A 17,180-nucleotide genomic window follows, 5' to 3' on the forward strand; every position below is an offset into this window, starting at 1 on the left:
GCCATCAGCAAATTTCCAGATAGCATTGGAATTATGCCTGGCCACACATTCATGGGTGTATAGTGAATAGAGGAGTGGGCTAAGCACATATCCTTGGGGTGCACCTGTGTTGATCATCAGAGAAGAGGAGATGTTGTTTCCAATTCATACTGATTATGTTCTTCCAATGAGGAAGTCAAGGATCCAGTTGCAGAGGAGGGGTACAGAGGGCAAGAGTTTGGAGCTTCCTTGGCCAGCACTGAGGGAATCATGGTGTTGAAGACTAAGTCTACATTCAATCTAAGAGTTGTTCATTGGATGGACAGCAACATCTTGGGGCCATGTGGTGCCTCACCCTCCATTATTGACCAATCAGATTCCCTGCTCATGGCTCCATTTTTGACAGCTGGGTGCTCATTGGTGGCTCTCTATTGCAACTGCCTCCCTGTTGTGAAGGTGCCACGTGTAGTGCAGGACCTGAAGTCACCGTGCTTCCTTCCACACTGTGATCTGTCTACCGTTCAGCTCTATTTAACCCTGGTGACTAATCAGTGAATGTTTATTTTCTTGTCCAGGTCTGAGTTTGCATCCTTTGAACACTGAGCACCTGGGACATATCTGGGAACGAGAGAGATGATGAAGGCCTCAAGCCGCAGCCCTAACCTAGACAGAGGCCAGGGTGGATGCCTGGTCCCCCGAATGGAGACGATTGTCTTGAATGGCACGTCAGTTAATCACAGCCGAGTGATAGCAATGTGCCCAGACCGTGTGAAAGCTTCTGGGCTAGACCCCTACCAGCCATCTGAAAAGTGGGTGTGCCGGGAGATCAGCTTGCCGTCCACTCCCTGCCACCAGGTGCACGGATACAGCAGCCAGAAGCCTCCTATCCATGACAGAGTCCAGCGAGTGGGTACCACTCAGGTAATAGCCCACCAGGCACCTGCTGCCTCTCAGGATCGAGTCCAAGCCTTGGGGAAAGTGCTGGCCAAAACAAGCTGTGCGGAAAGTGAACCTTTGTCTCCGAGTCTGGATGCAACCATTGAGAACCTCAACAACCTGATTCTGGAACTGGATCCAACCTTCCAGCCTCTCCACCTCGATGGGAAGAGAAGTCGTCTCTCAAGCCATAGCAAGATGCAGCTGAACCCGGCCAGTATGGATTCACCTCTGGATGCACCCAACCCAGGTAGGTCTCAAACCATCTCACTGCATGCTGGGAACTGCAGGACTAGCCTCCAATCAGGGACAGAGAGACCAAACTCAGGACAGTGTGGCGAGGGATTCCCTGAGCCTTGTGGGGTTCGGTGTGAGCTCAGGAGAGAGGAAGAGAGTGAGACCAAATCCTCTGGAAAAGTCCTGCCACACAATGAGCACCCCCTCTGTGGGACATTCCCTGTCATTGTAATTCAGGTTCAGCCAGAAAAGAAAACTCATGAGCAACTGGAGGGACTCAGTCAAGCAGCATCCCTGGGTTGACATTTGGGGTCAGGACCCTTTATCAAGAGTGAAGAGTAGTGGGCTCTCCCGCTCGTCACCTCTACTCCATTTCCCAGCTCTCATCTCGTATCCCATGATTCCCTTCTTAGCAAGAGAAGCTGCTGGTTGGTGTCCAAGCCTCCACAGCCCTCCATTTAGAGACTTCTAAAGATTCACCTCAGACACTGTAGATTCTTCTCAGCTCAATCCTGAGTGGCCAGGCCCTTATTCTGGACTCTGTGAATGCAGTTCCTAGGTTCCCCTTTTGGGGGAAATGTTGGACGTCCGGTGAGGATTTTGTAAGCTTCAACGAGATCTCCTCTCTTTCTTCTAAATTGGAGGTGAAACAGGACTGGTACAAGCAATCTCCTCTCCCACAGCAATCACCTCACCCCTCACCCAGCACCTCCCCCCCACCTCTCCCATGATCTGTTTTGTGTCTTGTCTATCCTGCTGGCATCCCATTAAAAAGACTTTGCACAGACAAGGAAGTTTAATATGATCTTTAATGTTATTTTATAAGATTCTTATAGAAATATATAAAATTATGAAAGGCATGGATAAGACAGAGGGAGGGAAGTTCTTTCCATTGGTGGGGGAGACTAGAACTTGGGAACATATAGGGCAGACTGCAAACAAGTAATGGCACAATCAATGAACTTTGCCACCACACGGGCAGTCTAAAAAGGAAAGTGCAGGAACATTTAGTCAATTCCTGCACCGCGATTTATCCTGCAGGACTCCTATTACTTTTCGGTGGAAGCCTGCAGACTAAATCGCACCACAAAACGCACCTCATGAATTCAACGCCCAACTGATGATTCGGGCCACATAAAAGCATCGGGACTAATACACACAGGAACTTAAGGCGTGCAGTGCAAACGACCACACGGAGAGAAATTATGTTAATTTTTGTTAAATGTTTCACAGATTTTTCTAACATTGCTGTCTAAAAAACACTATAACCTCAAGATTCAGGGTAGTAGATTTAAGACAGAGATGAGGAGGAACTGCTTTTCCCTTTGAAGCAGTGCTGGCCACCTCGGTAAATATATGGAAGACAAAATTGGATAGATTTTTACATAGCAGGGGAATTAAGGGATATGGGGAAAAGGCAGGTAGGTGGAGATGAGCCGATCATCAGATCAGCCATAATCTTATTGAACTGCAAAGCAGGCTTGATGGGCCGAATGGCCTGCTCCTATTTCTTATGTTTTTATCTGCCGCATCAGATCATCTGGTCTCACCCTATCAGAGATATTTCCTACATGATATGATGACAGTTTATTGTCATAAACACAAGTATAATGTACAGATACACCGAAATTCCTGCTTCCTGCAGCCACACAGATAACACAGTGTAAGAAACACTAACTACAATAGAATAAATTAACTGACCATCCTCTCGACCTCAGCCCAAGTGGCCCAGTTGTCCCTGACCCCAGTGCCCCCCACTCAGACCCTAGGCCCGACCCACAACTCAGGACCCTCGAACCTCACCTTCATCATTATTCATTGGATCAAACTGACTTCATTTGCTCTTCAACCTTTCAATGACACATCCTGTCAACCAGTTGCTTTTATTTTTTCTCCTGTCAATCACAGATATTCCGTTCTACAATGAATGGGATTCAAGAACTTGGCACAGTGGCAGCACCTCGATGGGCAGCAAGTGCAAGATGGATTCGCCTGGACTTGGGCTCCAAACCACAGCCCCCTCCAGCACCATTCCCTCCCTCTGGACGGTGGGTCCCTGGGGTTTGTTTTGTACGTGTACCACCTCTCCCACTGAGGGCATGCCCTGGTAGAGACACTGACATGTGTCCTGCCCTGGCCTCACACAACCTCCAGCTTGCACAGACCATGCTGGTTGTGAAGCCACATGCCCTACGGCATGGGTGGCCAAACCTTTTTTGGTTGTGGATCACATACAGAAAAATATAAGGAGTTAACGGGCCAAACAATATTAAGCCCAGCAGTTTTCAACCAGTTACACTGCAAGAAAAAGTGTTTTTTTAAATCAGGAAACACCTGTGCTGTCGAAAAATTCTTTTCTATCAAAATCACTGAACAGTTTAACTGTTAACATTACAATAGTTTATTGATATGTTCACATATTGCAGTAGGCACTTCTGTATCTGCTGCTTTTAAATTTAGAGTCCAGTACAGTGGTTCTCAACCTTTTTTTCTACTCACATGCCACCGTAAGTAATTCCTTACTAACCTCAGGGCACCTATGGTACCCTATGACATCAGTGCCCTGTGGTTAGTAAAGGATTACTTAAGGTGATATGTGAGTACCTAGTTGTTCAAAATGGCAGCAATATCTAGTGTTAAAACTAAGACGTGCAATGTGCATCCAGTGCAAATTATTGTTAGAGATTACGTTTTAAAGGGTCTGTGTGGCCACCCTCATTCACCACCAGCTGACCTCTGGCCTTCAGTAACGATTGTTTTCTCTCTGCAGCCTGAGACCATGGGGTCCAATCTGTTCAGTGCTGGTCAGTCAGAGTGTCCTTCCCTCCTACACAGCTCCCACACCTTCTCTCCACGATTCAAGGCCCCATCTCCTGGTAAGTAAATCAGCATCCCGTCTTATATAAAATGTATGTCAGAGGTGGAAAGTCCAAAATCTGGAGCCCACAAGAGCGAATCCCACTGACCTTAAGCGAGGACCCATGGATGGCCATCTTGGCCAGCCCAGTATCAAGTCATCGACTGACCCTTTCTCTTCCATACCGGGTGCGCTAAGATCAGGAGTGGGGGCTGAAATGCAGCCAGAACTCAATGAGCAACCTCCTTCAAGCACGTGAGCAGGACTGCACAGCCACACACACCATATCTAAATGAAATATGGAATTAACTAATCCTTCAAAGCCTCGAACTCCTCGAAGACTTCCAGGCCTTCGAGATGCCATTGAAAAGTTATTAATAACTAACCGCTGAGCTAATCAGTGATGAACCGGCGATAGATTCCCCTTTGCTAAACTTGAAATGAACAAAAGATAGTGAAGTAAATCCACTCTGGAAAATTGCCAGCTATTTACTCAAACTGCATAGTTGGAGACAGCAGAGCTTTGCTCACAAGCAACAGACTTCTGAACAAGATGTTAGCCTGAGTACTCCCACACCACACACACATTTCCATTCAAATCCAATTTCTCCTGTTTAAATCATTTATCTTTCTCTGTCTTCCTGCTGGTGCAGACTGTGAATTCTGCACCACTGCTCTCACTGTGTGACCCTCCTTCTGTACTGCCACTCCCATAGGGTGACCTTCCTTCAAAGACTTAACACAGGAATAAGGTGGCATCAATAATCGACTGTGACCCCCCCCAGGGTGGAGACCTTCTCAGGAAGTACAATCCTCACCTGCCTCAAAGGTGCAGCTTCTGATCTGGCTTCTTTGATCCCAACTCTTTGACTGGAACTGACTAACCTCATCATACCTACCCTACATCTGTCTCAACAGGAAAGGGTAGGTTGGAGGCTTGATGTGTTTTCCTGGGCCCAGATACACAGGTCTGTTTAAACATGAATCAGCCGAGTTGTGTCAGTCCAGGAATGTTAATTCTGGGAATACTGCCCTGAGGCCAGGTAATCGGAGGCCATGGAACAAAGCCAGAAACACATTTGAAATTCTCTGTCATGGAGGAGCACAAATTGCCCAACTCACCCAGTCTTCACACAGGAGAGACTGTATACGCTGGAATCTGGGGCAAAAAAAAACAATCTGCTGGACGAACTCCATGGGTCGATCAATATCCATGGGAGAAAAAGAATGGTCAGCGTTTCATCTTGGAACCCTTCATCAAGTCAGGTTCTGACCCAGAACGTCTCCCTTCTTTTCCTCTCTCAGATTCATCCAACAAAGTGTTTTTAGTCACACTCAAGCATTGTTTGAACACAGAGGATCTACAGGAACTCACCAGGTCAGGCTGCACCTCATTCTTAGTTTCTATCCTGCCCCTTTCCACCTGAGACTCAAAGATAGGATTCCCCTTGTCTTTACTTGCCACCCCACCAGCCTCCACATTCAACGTTTCATTCTCTGCAATGTTCGCCAGCTACCACGTGATTCCCTCCACTCCCTTCTCCGCTTTCCATATGAACCACTCACCCGAGGCTCCCTCATCTACTCATCCCTTTCCATGAATTGCCCCCTCCGTACCTACCCTGGTAACCACAAGAAATGTTACACTTGTGCACACACCTCCTCCCTTACCATCAGTCAGGGCCCCCAACAGTCTTTTATTTTCCAAAAATGTACATTTTTCACAGTAAATTATTTACAAAAGAAAACCATTCAAAGTCTTTTCATCTTCTTACTGTCATATCCGTACATTTCCATCACTGTACATTGTTACATTGGTTCTCTATTTAGCCCTCTCAACCCCTTGTAGTTAGAATCATAGAAAGCGGCCCTTCTAGTCTGTCCAAACTTCTTCTGCCTAGTCCATGCACCCAGACCATATCCCTCCATACCTCTCCTATCCAAGTACCTGTCTGTCCAATTATCTATCTGCATCCCCAGATCATTCTGTTCTACTGCACCACTCAGCGCCCTTCTGTTAACAGTGTACGCCCTTCTTTGGTTTGTCCTTTCAAAGTCCAACACCTCACAATTGTCTGCATTAAACTCCACCTGCCATTTTGCAGCCATTTTTCCAGCTGGTCCTGATCCCTCTACAAGCTTTAAAAGCCTTTCTCATTGTCCACAACTCCTCCAATCTTTGTGTTATCTGTAAACTTGCTGATCCAATTTACCTCATTATCGTCGAGATCATTGATATAGATGAAAAACAACAGTAGACCCAACATCGATCCTTGAAGCTCATTGCCAGTCACAGCCCTCCAGTCAGAGAGGCAATCATCCACTACCACTCTCTAGCTTCTCCCATATGCCCAATGTCGTCTAGTTTTCTACCTCATCATGAATACTGAGAGTCTGAAACTTTCTGATTAACTTCCCATTCAAGACCTTGTCAAACACTTTACTAAAGGCCATTAGACAACATCCACTGCCTGTCCTTCATCAGCGTTTCTGGTAACCTCCTCAAAAAATTCAATAAGATTTGTTATACATGACTAACATGTTGACTGTCCCTAATCAGTCCCTGTCTGAGAACACCTTCCAAGAATTTACCCACTACTGACATCAGGCTCATCACCCTATAATTCCCCAGATTATTTTTAAAGCCTTTTTTAAACAACAAAACAACATGAGCCACCCTCCAATTCTCTGGCACCTCACCCATGGCAGAGGACATGTTAAATATGTCTGCCAAGGCCCCTGCAATTTCTACACTAGCCTCCCTCAGGGACCAACGGAAAGCCTTGTCAGACCCTGAGGATTTAAGCGCCTCTTTAATCTATATAGGTTCCATGACATCACTGCTTGTTTGCCTTCCTTCCATAGATTCTGTGTCAGTTTCCTGAGCAAAAACCCATTTAAGATCTCCCCCATCTCTTTTGGCTTCATATATAGTTGACCAGTCTGATCTTCATTTGTGTCCCTTACTATCCCTTTTCTCTTAATATAGCCATAGAAACCCTTAGGATTTTCCTTCACCTTGTCTGCCAAAGCAACCTCATGTCTTCTTTTAGCCATCCTAATTTTGTTCTTTTTTTTTCCTATGTATTTTGAGGAACTTCCCCGCTGTCTCAATCCCTTGTTGTCCGGTAACAGAAGGACTCTGGTCTGTGGTCCTTCCCCACAGTGCCCTCTGCACCATGCTTCAGTGTGTCCCTCAGAACGTACTCCTGTAGTCTGGAATGTGCCCGTCAGCAGCGTTCCCTCACCGATATCTCCATGTGCTCAAACAGACCTAAGGGCACCTTTCACCAAATTGGTGATTACACCAGCTTTGCATAAGTGAAGCAACACTTTACTTGTGAATCTTCAGGTGTCATCTGCTCCATCCAGTGCTCCCGATGTGGCCTCTTCTACATTGGCGAGGTTTGATGCAAACTAGGATATTGTTTTGTTGAGCACCTTTGCTCTTTCTACTGCAACAGCGAGGACCACCCACTTCAATTCCACACGCCATTCTCTCACTGGCGTGACTGTCCATGGCTTCATGCACTACCAAACCAAGGCCACCCGCAAATTGGAGAACACCTCATGTACCATCTCAGCAGTCTCCAACCAGACAGGATTAACATTGATCTCCAATTTTCATTACCTTCCCCCCCCACTTTCACTACCCTGTCTCCTTTCCTCCAAGCTTCCCACCCCTTTCCTTCTCCTATGAGCTACCCTCTCCCGCTTTCACTACCCAGCCTTTCTCTTTTCTGCCTTCCCACCTGTATCGATCTATACCTCTTACTTGTTTGCCCTTTTCCCCTTCTCCCTCTCCCACCAACCTCCCCCACCCCCCAGTCCCACCATTTTATTCAGAGACCTGCCTAATTTTGCTTCTGCCTAACAAAGACCCCAGTCCCGAAGTGCTGGTTACCCTTCACTTCCTCTAGATGCTGCGTGATCTGCTGAGTTCTATTCAAGGATGCTGCTTGAACCGCAGAACAGCAGCTCAATGTTTGACTGAATTCACTCTCTACTATGTTGGGTCAAAGTTTCCTCCAACGAGAAGGCTCCCACTCAGAAGTTCCTCCCCATCCAGGGTCTCTCAGAGCCTGAATAAGGCCGTGGAGCTGAGGGGTGGCTGGATTCCTCCGTTGGAGGTTCCCCACTGGTGTGTGAAGGGGAGTTGATTTGTCAGCCAGGGCAGTGACTTCACAGAAGGTGGGGTTGAAATGGGCAGGAGGTTAGGCACTCAACGCACTTTTAAAGCTTTTCGAGCAGCAAGGTGATTTCAGCACCATTTCATCAGCTCTCCTCTCCGCCTTCTTCTGCAGAATGTCAGACTGGAGAACACCTCACCAGCTCTTCAATGCCGGTGACTGTGCAGAGTTCCCGACACCATGCCACCGACTCCACCTCTTCCCAACCCATCCCAGTTCCTGCCTCCAGCTCCTACACTGGGGCCATCACCAATTCCCTGCCCCACCAGCTCAACAACAGCAGCATCCAGAGAGAAGCCTCTGGATCCTACCTGTCAACATCTGCAGGGTCCGATAACTTTCTGAGCCTCTGCCATAGCCAGCAGCACAGGCTTGGGGACAGTGCCAGCTCTTTACTGTCCACCTCTCCTGGCTCAGAGACCCTGGGAAGGTATAGTACCATGTCTACTTCTCTCACTAGCACCGCACAGCAGTCAATGTTCAGCAACCTTGGCGTCAATCACCACTTGTTCTCAATGCAGTGGCGAGTCGAACCTTGTCTCAGCTTAGACCTAGAAGGTTTCATCTTCAAATTCTACATCAATGTAAGGGGAGGGGGGAGTACTGAGGGAGGGTCCCACTGTGGGTGGGGCATTACTGAGGGAGGGTGACATAATGGGAGGGGCATTACTGAGGGAGGGTCCCACTGTGGGAGAGGCATTACTGAGGGAGGGTCCCACTATGGGGGGGAAATTTACTGAGGGTCCCACTATGGGTGGAAATTTACTGAGGGAGGATCCCACTGTGGGAGGGGCATTACTGAGGGAGGGTCCCACTGTGGTGGGGCATTACTGAGGGAGGGTGACATGGTGGGAGGGGCATTACTGTGCGTGGGGGTCCCACTATGGGGGGGAAATTACTGAGGGAGGATCCCACTCTGGGTGGGACATTACTGAGGGAGTGCTGCAACATCTTTCAAATGAAGCATGAAACCAGGACTCCACTGAATCTTTGGTGGATGTAAATGCCCAAGAACAGTTTCATGGAGTGTGTCAGGTCTCTCATTACCCTCAATCCACAACTGGCCAATCACTATCCTTCAATAGACCCCTGAAAGCAAATGTGCAGCCACTCTGCAGCCACTCCATTTCCTCCTCTGACACAGACTGTGGGGCTGAAGCACCTTGTTAGTGCGGTGGGATGGGCTGGGGAGCTGATGGACACCATACCAATGTAGGCTTGTGTTTTATTTAGTTTGCACTCATTGCTGAGTGACGACGGAGAGGCGGGGAGGATCTATCGCTCAGCTGGAAGTACATATGGATCATCTGGATCATTTGTCAACCTGAAGAGTCCTTACAGCGTGTCCCCGAGTGTGTGCAAGAGCTCATTCAGTGACCAACAGCTCTATCAATCATCTGGCAAACCCTTGAACTTCCATACTCTGCCTCTTCCCCAAAGGTCGGCAAATACCCTCTCTTCACAGGGAACCCTGGGGTCAGCCAATCCTGGGTTGGTGCTGATGCAGCAAGGGAAAAACCTGCAGGGCGTGAAAACGCATGCCAACAGCTGCCCTGCCTCCGCCACCAGCTCTTGGACTGACATCCCTCTCCTACTGGTGAATGGAAGCAGCCTGTACCTGGACCAGAACTCCGGCTCCAGCTCCACCCTTCCCCCCACTTCCTGCGCCACCGAACCATTCCCCAAGTCTTCGAGCACCACCTCCCTCACAGGTAAGTTTCACTCATCATCCTCTCCATCCTCCTCAGTCCTGCATTTCCAGCTCTGACCCATTCCTACCTTCTCCTGCCTTACCAGGAATTCCATGATAAAAATTTTGCCACAGTTCACTTTCGACATGAGGTCTGTTGCGTAATGACAATGTATAATCTCTCGCTTTGGGGGTGGCGTACACTTCTGCCCAATTCTAATATCAACTCTGTTGTTCTTTCTCCTCCTTGGCAGATACCCCATGTGACACAGAACCTACAGTAAAATTTGTACAGGATACAACCAAGTATTGGTACAAACCGAATATGAGCAGAGACCAGGGTAAGATCATTAATTACAAGCTCACTGCTGTGTCAGAACTCTCCATCAGAGAGTGTAATCCTCCAATAATTTTGCAGGTCAGTGGGACTAGGCTGAAAATAGTTCAGCACTGCCTAGAGGGGTCGAACGGTCTGCTATAATGTTCTATGACTTTACCACATTATCCATTGCAGCGGACACGTGTCAAAAGGACCCCTTGTTAACACATGGGGATGGGATGGGCTGGGGATGTAAAGCACAGAAACAGGCCCTTCAGCCCAACTCATCCCTGCCCACCACTGAGCTGCGAAATACCATGAACTGTAGCTATGGAACTTTGCTGGTGTCAGGCTAAAAACCTGAGGACATTTTTAATTTGTTTTTGTTCTACTTCTTGCCCTTTAGTGCCATAAATGTTTGTACCATTTTATTAATTTATCTAGCGCTATCCTCAGTTTCCTCCCTTTCCATAAGAATTTCCTTATTATTCTCTTTAGTTCATTGAAGAATTTCTCTGTTAAGGGAATTGGTAACGATTGAAATAGGTATTGTATCCTTGGGAAGACATTCATTTTAATTCAATTTACCCTCCCTACCAATGTAAGTGGCAATTATTTCCAATGTTCTAAGTCATCCTGTAATTTCTTCATTAATGGGTGATAATTTAATTTGTATAGGTGGCCTAAATTATTATCTAATCTGATACTTGGATATCGGATTGCTTGTGTTTGCCATTTAAATGGTGATTCTTTTTTAAACTCTGTGTAATCGGCATTATTCATTGGCATCGCTTCACTTTTATTTGCGTTGATCTTGTACTCCAATATTTCTCCATATTCCTTCAATTTCTTATGTAGTTCTTTTATTGATATTTCTGGTTCTGTTAGGTATACTATGATGTCATCTGCAAATAAACAGATTTTATACTCGTTCTCCTTTATTTTTATCCCTTTTAATTTATTTTCCATTCTTATCAGTTCTGCCAAAGGTTCTATTGCTAAAGCGAACAGTGAGGGAGATAGTGGACATCCCTGCCTAGTTGACCTACTTAATTTAAATTGGTTCGATGCATATCCATTTACTGTCACCTTCGCCAATGGTCCCTTATATAATGCTTTAATCCAATTAATATATTTTTCTGGTAGGTTGAACCTCTGTAATACTTTGAATAAATAATTCCATTCTACCCTGTCAAAGGCTTTTTCTGCGTCTAAAGCAACAGCCATTGTTGGTATCTTATTTCTTTGTACTGCATGGATTAAGTTAATGAACTTACAGATATTGTCTGTTGTTCGTCTTTTCTTAATAAATCCAGTTTGATCTTATCTTTCTATTTTTGGTACACAGTCGGCCAATCTGTTTGTTAATAGTTTTGCTATTATCTTATAATCCGAATTAAGTAGAGATATTGGTCTATATGATGCTGGTGTTAGTGGATCTTTCCCCATCTTTGGTATTACTGTAATTATTGCTGTTTTACATGAATCAGGCAAGTTTTGTGTTTCTTCTATCTGGTTTATTACTTCCAGGAGAGGAGGAATTAATAACTCTTTAAATGTTTTATAAAATTCTATTGGGAGTCAATCTTCTCCAGGAGTTTTATCGTTTGCAGCTTTTTTAATATATCCTGTATTTCCTCTATTTCAAATGGTTTTAATACCATAAATGTTGAAGTGAACCTATTGAATTTAAAGGGAGCAGAAACTAGAGGAGTCCCAACTCTGCTCAAAACCCTCCCCTCATTCCCAACCCTTGTTGTCCCAGAATCCAAATCCAGCCTCAGCAGCAATCTCCACTCACACTCCATCTGGACAGATGATTGAACCAAATCCCCAGCCATCAGGATCTTGGAGCAACAGATGCCTGGAGCTTTACTGTGTGCGGTGACTCACTGATCAGGGCCTCTGGGCCACCTGAATACCACAGCTACACTGTTATCTCATTCAGAGGGGCAGAGCCCATCCCATCTTGAGGCTTCCATGCTCAGAGGCTGGCAATCCATCTCATTTCCAGGTGAAAACACATTGAGCCCACTTTTTTCCTTCCGTTCTTTCTGCCGACTCATGGAAGGTTACACCTGGATCAGCCTCCTTTTGAGGTTGGCTAGCCCAATAACCTCACTGCCTCAGATCTCCAGACCCAGTCAGCAGAAGGACAGAAAAAACGTAGTGGCAAAATGAAAAATTTAACATATAAAGTCATTGATTACATTCAGGATGACATTTAAATTATTGGTGCTCACAAGAGGTTTGCTTTTGGCATATTTTGGGCTGCTTGCTGAGGTGAGATGTTCCATCTCTTGCAGCCATTGAGATGCTGAAAGATGAGGAGCCAGGTTCGTTCATCATACGAGAGAGCTCCACATACATCGGCTCATTTGGACTCGCCATGAAAGTCTCGTCGTCCAGCCCTGAAAGTCCTGAGAAAAAGATGGGTATGTGCTCAGTGTAATGCCTCATTCAGAGAGGTTCAAAAGGCACCTTGCCGGTGGCCTTCTCAATCATGGTTTGTAACTCTGTTGTTCTCTCTTCAAGGAGATTCTCCCATTGAGTCGGTCCGACATTTCCTCATTGAATTTTCCCCAAAAGGAGTGTGTTTGAAAGGATGTCCTCAGGAACCATACTTTGGTAAGAGTTGGTCAGCTTCTGTCATGAGGGTTTATTGCGCACTCTGTGGGATAAACTGGTTATGATCTGTCTCTGTGTTTCACGATGATGTTAAGTGACTTGACGTACACTGCCCATCCATTGAGTTCTAGATTATTTGCCTTTCAAAGTGAATTAGTGATGATTTGTAGAAGGTATGGTGACCAGGACAACCCCTGGCAGACTGCAGTTTTCTTGGTGACCATCAGATCAAATGGTGGTGAGGATAAGAAACTGTAAAAACACGAAGCTGGAGAAACTCAGCTGGTCAAACAGTGCACTTTATGTAGCAAAGATAAAAATACATAACCAACATTTCGGGTTTGAGCCCAAGGTATGAAAAAATGTAGCCAGGTGCCTGAACTTAATTGGGGGTGGGCCAGGGGAGAAGCACAGTCCCAAAGACAAGAGGCATTAGGTAGATAGGGGAAGGAGGACACAACAGCAAGCAGGAGGAGGAGGGATGGCTCTTTGAATAGAGAGGGAAGGAGCTGAGCATTCTGTGTTCAAGAATGTTACAGTCATGGTTACACTGCAGGAAGGAAAGTGCTGGTTGCTGTGTCGTACAGTCACACATCAGATCCGGGATTGGGCTGTGGACCAGTGTAGACGGTTCTCCCAGAGGTCAACCCTAGTGTAGTATCGGACTCGAAGCCTGGACCTACAAATCGTAGAGGCAGAGTACAGTAACTGTACTGGATGGGAACAGAGCCACAGATCTGGAATGGGCAGCAAGGTGGCAGATGCAAGTGTGAAGTGTTAGGTTTTGGTAGAGGAATGTTCGAAAGGGTCAGAGTGCTGAGAGGTCTGGGCATCATGGGCAGTGGGCCAGAATGAGAAGTGGTCCTGGGGGTTTATGAATAGAGACTTTATATTTAAAAAACAGACTTTATTCATGTATATTTATACAGCGAGTATTATTCATGTATTCACATTTGGTGGGGGACCGGGGTTCGAATTCATCAGTCTCTGTAAGGAGTTAGTACGTTCTGCCCATGTCTGCGTGGATTTTCCCTGGGGTCTCTGGTGTCCTCTTACCCTTTAAATGTTCAGGGGTTGTAAATCAATTGGGCTATTTGGGCAGCACAGACTTCTGGGCCGGAGGGACTTATTACCATGCTGTGTTTAAATTTAAAATTTAAAAAATATAAAATTTTACAAAAGAACCAGAGCAAGGCAGGCACGATGGTTCAGTCAGGACTGGAGCACCTCTTCCCAGTTCTGGGTGACCCATTAGGAAAGTTGTAGAGGATTTGGAGAAGGGGCAGAATGACTCTGAAGAGGTGCTTCATTTCTATTGACAGAGTGGAAAAGCTGGTGTTTGTTCTTAGAAGAGATGTGAGGGATGCAATGGAGTTAGTTAAAGGAGTGAAGGGTAAAACAGCACAGTACAGGCCCTTCAGCCCACATTGTTATGCCTTCCAAAAACATAGTAAATCCTCTCTCCTTCATAACTTTCTATTTTTCTTCCATCCATGTTCCTTTCTAAGAGTCTTTTAAATGCCCCTAATGTTTCAGACTCTTCCTACCACCTGTGGCAATGTATTCCAAGCACCCATAATTTGTAGGCCCTTTCAAACTGCTGTGTAAAATGGGGTTGCCTCAGTTACGCCGCAGTTAGAAAGGGTCTGATCCGGTCATCCTAGTCGGTATCCGACCAGGGTTCCTGACCTACCTCAGAGGTAGTCAGGGAATGCAGTTAAACTTACCAACGTCACATCCACATGTGATTTGAACAGGAAAATGGCCGACTTGCTTATTCCGGTGATGTCTGCACTTTTGTGCATGCGTCACCAGTCAGCCAGCATCTGAACATCTGGCAGTACTCTTGGTGTGTATGTGATGTGTCATTGCCAGGACTGGGATCCCCCTTAAATCACCAGGTTGCTGATTTAATGGGTCGATTTTCCCCCTACAATTTAAAAGGTGCTTCCAGCACCTTTACCCCAGTAATCGCACCTCTGTCCCAGGAGGGTTATCCAGGTGCTACAGTTTAAAAGAGGCTTCTGTGTAAAAGAAAGTACCCCTGATGTCTGCCATAAACTTTCCTCCCTTTACTTTGTATAGATGTCCTCTGGTTTTTGCTACTCCTGCCCTGGGGAAAAGGTGCCGGCTGTCCACCTTATCTATGCTCTCATAATCTTGTAGATCTCTATTAAGGCAACTCTCATCTTTCTTCACTCCAAAGAAAACAGCCCTAGCTCTGCTAATCTTGCCTTATAAGACTTGTTTCCAAATCCAGACAACATTCCTGGTAAATCTCCTCTGCACCCTCTCCAAAACTTCCACATCCTTCCTATAATGAGGAGATCAGAACTGAACACAATGTTCTGAGTGGTCTCACCAGAGATTCATAGAGCTGCAACATTACCTCCTAAATTCTGAACTCAATCCCCTGATTAATAAAGCCCAGCAAACCATAAGGCTTCTTAACTGTCCTATCAACGCGCGCAGCGACATTGAGAAATCTATGGATTTGGACCCCCAAGACCCCTTTGTTCTCATCACTGTTAACTACCCTACCATTAACCATGTACTCCACCTGCAAAATTCAGCACCATTCACTTATCAGGATTGAACTCCATTTGCCACTTTTCTTCCCAACTCTGTTGTAACCTACGGCAACCTTCAACACTATTCCCAACACCTCCAGCCTTCCTATCATCCACAAACTTACTGACCCATCCTTCTACTTCTTTGTCCTAGTCATTTATAAAAATCAAAAAGAGCAGGGTTCCCAGAACAGCCAGCTGCAAATCTCCTCTAGTCACTGTCCTCCAGGCAGGATACTTCCCATCCACTACTACTCTCTGCTTTCTACAGACAAGCCGATGCTGGATCCACACAGCCAAGGCTCATGACTTTCTGAATGAGTCTCCCATGGGGAACCTTGCCAAATGCCTTTTTGAAAGGTAGAGAGAAAGTGTTCCCTTGGTGGTGCAGGAGAGAACAGGTGATAGAGGACAAATAGCACTGTGGTTGGTTGTACAATACCACAGTAGTGGGTGGTATAAAGGATGGGGATGAGTCTGCATACAAGGTGGAGATTGATGACTTGGCTGAATGGTGCACCAACAACAACCTTGCACTCAATGCCACCAAAACTAAGGAGCTGATTGTTGACCTCAAGAAGGGAAAGTCAGAGGTTTACAATACAGTGAGAGGGTAAGCACATTGAAGTTCCTGGGAGTCACCATCTCGGAGGATCTTTTCTGGACCCAACACACTAATGGCATCATGAGTAAAGCACATCAGCACCTCTATTTCCTCAGGAGTTTGCGGAAGTTTGGCAAATTTCTACAGAAGTGTGGTGGAAAGTGTGCTGACCAGCTCCATCGTGGTCTAGTATGGGGACGCCAACACCCCTGAGTGTAAAGCCCTCCAAAAAGTAATGGACACAGCCCAGGACATCACAGGCAAAACACTCTCAAGTATTGAGTATATCTACAGGGAACATTGCTCTCGAAGGGCAGCAGCAATCAGGAACAGCTGCTACCCCTCCACCATCAGACTCCTCAACAAAAACTCATTCAGGGATTCATTAAAGGACTCTTACTTGTGCACTTTATTGATTTTCTTTTTTATTCTTTCTGATTTGCATAGTTTGTTTACATTCATTATCTGTTTACAGTTGTTTATATGTTTACACTGTGTACAGTTTTTTTGGCACTACCAATTAGCGGTAATTCGGCTGCATCTGCAGGGAAAAGAAATCTCAGGGTTGGATGTCATGTCATGTATGTACTCTGGCAATAAATCTGATATGATTGGTGTCAGAAACACACTGGCAGTGAAGGGATGTGTCAGCATTGAAGATGGTGCAGAGGAGATTCTCCAGGATGTAGAGAGAAATGAAACAGTTCAATTATGTTGAGAGAGGCTGGGGCTGTTCCCCCAGGAGAGGAGGGGTTCAGAATGGACATGGCTGAGGTGTATAAAATTCTGAGAGACTGATGGAAACATTCCCCTCATCAGAAGCAGGGGAAAGAAATTTAGATGGGATCTAAGAGGGAGGGGAAGCACCTCAGACTGAGGAAGAGGGTGGGTGAAGCAGAGTGGCACCATGGACATGAGTTCCTGTATTACCTGAGTATAGAGGGCTATAGATATCATGCTGGAGGATGGGATCAATACGATGGCCGACCATAGGAATCTCACCGGGAGATTCCTCTCAGATCGAGCTCCTTGGTACGTAGTGAAGGGGGGATGGTGAGGGTGGCAGAGCAAATAGCTTTGACTTGAGCAGGGATCCCATGTCTGAATGGATTCAACTCTGTATTGCTGGACCTGGGAAAGGGTGGTGCCGGTCAATATCCGACTCTGAGC

General features: G+C 46.1%; 1 protein-coding gene across 2 annotated transcripts in view; it reads left to right on the top strand.

The window, feature by feature from the left end:
- Nucleotides 1-17,180, top strand: part of LOC138747684 (tensin-4-like) — a 53,366-nt gene that overhangs the window by 30,670 nt on the left and 5,516 nt on the right. For both annotated transcript variants that reach the window (XM_069907173.1, XM_069907172.1), the window contains exons 2-9: nt 555-1,165; nt 3,061-3,200; nt 3,923-4,028; nt 8,314-8,629; nt 9,433-9,911; nt 10,144-10,230; nt 12,515-12,643; nt 12,744-12,836. In XM_069907173.1, the coding sequence (XP_069763274.1) occupies nt 613-1,165; nt 3,061-3,200; nt 3,923-4,028; nt 8,314-8,629; nt 9,433-9,911; nt 10,144-10,230; nt 12,515-12,643; nt 12,744-12,836 (1,903 nt within the window). In that variant the 5' untranslated portion in view covers nt 555-612. The remainder of the gene's footprint in view (nt 1-554; nt 1,166-3,060; nt 3,201-3,922; nt 4,029-8,313; nt 8,630-9,432; nt 9,912-10,143; nt 10,231-12,514; nt 12,644-12,743; nt 12,837-17,180) is intronic.

The sequence above is a fragment of the Narcine bancroftii genome, chromosome 12 (assembly GCF_036971445.1).
Source record: "Narcine bancroftii isolate sNarBan1 chromosome 12, sNarBan1.hap1, whole genome shotgun sequence".
NCBI classification, from domain to species: Eukaryota; Metazoa; Chordata; class Chondrichthyes; order Torpediniformes; family Narcinidae; genus Narcine; species Narcine bancroftii.